This window comes from Adiantum capillus-veneris, chromosome 26 (genome assembly GCF_014529385.1).
Source record: "Adiantum capillus-veneris isolate H3 chromosome 26, ASM1452938v2, whole genome shotgun sequence".
NCBI classification, from domain to species: domain Eukaryota; kingdom Viridiplantae; phylum Streptophyta; class Polypodiopsida; order Polypodiales; family Pteridaceae; genus Adiantum; species Adiantum capillus-veneris.
This window is the reverse complement of record NC_140956.1, coordinates 60,648,566-60,652,314: the sequence shown is the minus strand read 5'-3', so window position 1 is coordinate 60,652,314 and position 3,749 is coordinate 60,648,566. Positions and strand designations below refer to the sequence as shown.

General features: G+C 40.4%; 1 protein-coding gene across 1 annotated transcript; it reads right to left on the bottom strand.

Moving 5' to 3' along the window:
* Positions 1–2,274: 2,274 nt before the first annotated feature.
* LOC147423540 (uncharacterized) lies at positions 2,275–3,383 on the bottom strand. The gene is made up of 3 exons (XM_086502316.1): positions 3,026–3,383; positions 2,890–2,937; positions 2,275–2,809 (listed from the first exon to the last, which is right to left on the bottom strand). The coding sequence occupies exons 1-3, from the start codon at positions 3,300–3,302 to the stop codon at positions 2,394–2,396; spliced, it is 741 nt and encodes a 246-aa protein (XP_086358442.1). The 5' UTR covers positions 3,303–3,383; the 3' UTR covers positions 2,275–2,393.
* Positions 3,384–3,749: the final 366 nt, after the last annotated feature.

The window sequence follows — 3,749 nt, the reverse complement described above, 5'->3', positions numbered from 1 at the left end:
TCACACTTTGGAGCCACTTTCTAATGATTCCGAGTCATACGGAGACTCAGACGATGAGGAGTTCCATGGTGCCACTTATGCAGGTCCTTATGACTCCTTAAGCGATGCTCTCACACCTAGAGACAATTTTGTTGTCACTTCTGAAGAGAATAATGAGGAGGCTTCTGACTTCTACATTTTGAAGTGTGTAGTAGCTAAGGGCCTAACAACTAACGAGCAAATTGATGCATGGGGAAACAAGGTAGAGAAGCGTACTTATATGGTCACGGGCCATTGGTATAAATCCCTACAAGCAAACTTGTATGAACTGTGGGATAACAAGCCAGTAGTTTTCATATATTCCCACTTGATAAGGGCAATAAAGTTCCCTATGGAGCCTGTAGTTCTCGATGGCATAGGAGAAGTGTTCGAACTTTCCAATGAAAACCATGAGGCAATATACAATAGCATGCCCTTTGAATTGTAAATCAAATCTGATTTTATATCATCTAGTGAAAGATTGAACAAGATGGAATTGGTGTAAACGTACGATGGAATTGACATGTTGGTTTTTGAGAATGCTTCACCACTCCCCCCTCCCCCCCAAAACATCACCACTAAAAAGTGTTGCAGTTTCAGAAAAAAATCAATAAAAATTTACCACTTTTTAGTGGTACTAAAGTGGTTTACCACCACTAAAAAGTGGTTTAGCCCCACTAAAAAGTGGTTAATAATGCTTCACCACTCCCCCCAAAAATCACCATTAAATGGTGTTGCAGTTCCAGAAAAACCGTTGCAATAACATAATAAAAATTTAACCACGTTTTAGGGGTTTAGCACCACTAAAAAGTGGTTCTGAGACATTCAGAAGTGTAGAGACATGTATAGTGCAGAGACAGTAAAGTGCGAGAACTTCTGTATATTACAAAAAGTATATTACAACAATTATCCAGAAACGTCTACATATCCACCAAGAATGTACAATATATAACGTTTCTGGCACTTCCGGATGTACAATCTCATTCATCTCCATTTATAACAAAGTGCTCAAAGACTAGACTCGAAAGTTCATCTTTGGGATTGTTGATGGGGTTTGCCATTGTATACTCTAGGGTATTGGGGGTTAGTGCTCATCTGCACAGCCATGGCAACAGTGTGCGTGTGAGGTAATCAGGGTCTTGTTCTTCATCAACAGGATCAAAGGTGGGTGGACATATACAGTTGTCCCAGACATTGCGCAGATTTTTATATATGGAGTCATCTACCAGCAATGTCCGAGAGGAGTCGTATTCTGGAAACTTGTTCCAAACATGGTAAAGGGGCTTCAAAGACACAGGTTCACCTGCAAGGTCTCTTGGAGCTCCAGCAATCTCTTCAAAATACGACCACTTTTCACATTGCCAGTTTGAGAAGAGATCCCTAAAGTAATAAGTCCTATGTTCCCATATGTTTGGCCAACATGTACTGAGGATATGCTCAATGTTAGCAGCATTACAAGTGCTCCAAATCATTGCATCTGCTATTTGCCTCAAATCCCAAACAAATTGCTCAACATCTCTACGGTAGTAGATCCACAACTTCTCGTCCACTCTTTTTAGTTTAACTCTGTCGGAAGCTGGACGTGGAGGGTGTTTAAGTTGTCCAGTCTTTGGATCACATTTGGTTACATCTCGTTTCACGAATAGTCCATCAAGATCAAGGATGATGAGCTTTTTGATCTTGCAGAAATTCGAAACAAGATATTCCCATCCAGGGCAGTTTGGCGAAATCTCTTCAATTTCGGGGCAATCTGCTGGTTCCTGGTCTTCCTCTACTTTATTTGGTGTTACATCTGCATCCTGCTCTGCATCCTTCTTAGCTGCTATGTCTTCAACCTTCTCATCTGGTTCTTGAACATCTCCAATCAAGCTAAGTTTTGCCATAGACAAGTAGCATGCCCTAAAAACCTCAATCAGACTGACATATTAACCTTTTCATAATACACTTGAAAAGTATACCTTCTAGGCTATTGATTTCCATTTCATTAATTTCCTGAACTTCTATGGCAACAGTCCACTTGGCAGGAGATACTAGAGAGAAAAAATAAGCTCTACTTGAAGATGCTCATGATGATGTCGGAAAGAACAATACAAGTACAATAAATAGACAGTCAATGAACAATATGAGTACAATAAAACGACAATCAATGAGCAATAAACAACTAGTGAACGAAAAATAAAGCCGTCGTTTCATTATCATCAACATGAGGGTACAAAGACAAAATTACAAAGAGGCTACAAAGCACAAAAGGTTAATAGGGGCTACAGAAGTTTCTTGCGGGACTTTGGTTTGGGAGGTTTAAGGTTGGGTGCTTGGAGGTTAGTCTTTTTCCGAGCAGATGAAGGATCCTTGGATTTTTTACCTCCTGGAGTAGGCTATGGAGGCTCGGATGCAACCTTAGCTTTTTTCTTTGGTGTGGCGTGCTCTTCAGTGTTGCTCCTCTTTTTCCTACGCCCCAAAATCTCTGCACAAACCTGTGAAATAAGAAGTTTTGAGTCCTCATCAGACAAGTTCACTGTTGTATCCATTTCAATTGGCTTCTCAGATGATTTTTCAGCATCCTCTACGTCCTTGTTCATTGCAGGTTCTGGCTTCAGAGGCACCTCGGCTGACTCCTTGGATGCGTCACCTTGAGCTCCCATTACATCTGCTCTTTTTTCAGCCCTTTTTTCAGCTTTTTGTTGGTCCGGAGTGTCTTCACCTGCTTGTTTATGGGATGCATTCTTATCCCAGCACCCACCACACATGCTATCAATATTGGGCTTGCGTGATGACCCAGCTTGGGAGTGTGCTACATAAAACACAATGTAATAATACTCAATATTAAGTTATGTGAACATTCAAAGAGAAGAATGTTTCACAGAATATTACCAATTCCATCAACAGGAGATCCAAAGATGCCTTCCATTGGATCTTTCTCTGCAATTACATGGAAGAAAGAAACAAAATGGTCAAGAAATGAATCTATAATCAGCTTCATATCATAAGGTATAAAAACATCGATTACCTGTACCAACATGCTCATCCATGTTTGCCTCTCCAGGTGCCAGCAGCTTCAAAGCATCTTTTAAAGGTTCCTCACATCCATGAAATAGACACTGGCCGGCAAACTTACACGCAGTTACAAAACAAAGTGGGTGATACGGATGTTGACACCGGAGCATGTAGACACCGGTAACAACAGTCTGCATGATAGACATCCCACAAGCAACACAATCACCTAACTGCACACAGCTATTGTCCGATCCCAAATGAACAGGCGGCCTGACAGGAAGGATAGGCATTCTTGACTTGAACAAATTAATAATCGTTTCCACAAATCGAAGATGCCATGTCGCCACTTCTACTTCCCATAACAAAGTGTCATGCTGACCCTGTAAAAAAATAGCACTGCGTACTTTATAAAACAGTATAAGTGTTTGTGCATTACTTTCAAGAGTCTTCATCACTTTATGTGGTACCACTTAAGAGTGTTATATAAACACATTTAAGTGGTCTTTTACCATATAAAATGGTCTCTAACCATTTTTTCCTAATTAGAGTTTAACCACTTTTACGTAATATCAACTACTACTAGGTGAATCAATCAAGTTTACATACTTGTAACTATGCTGCCTCTTCACCTAGGTTATCGAGGTTGTGCACTTCAATATCAAGTCCCATGTCTTTGAGAGCCTCCTTTCCAATTTGAATCAAGGTCTCAAGCTTTGCCATTGCTTCCTCGTTTGGTA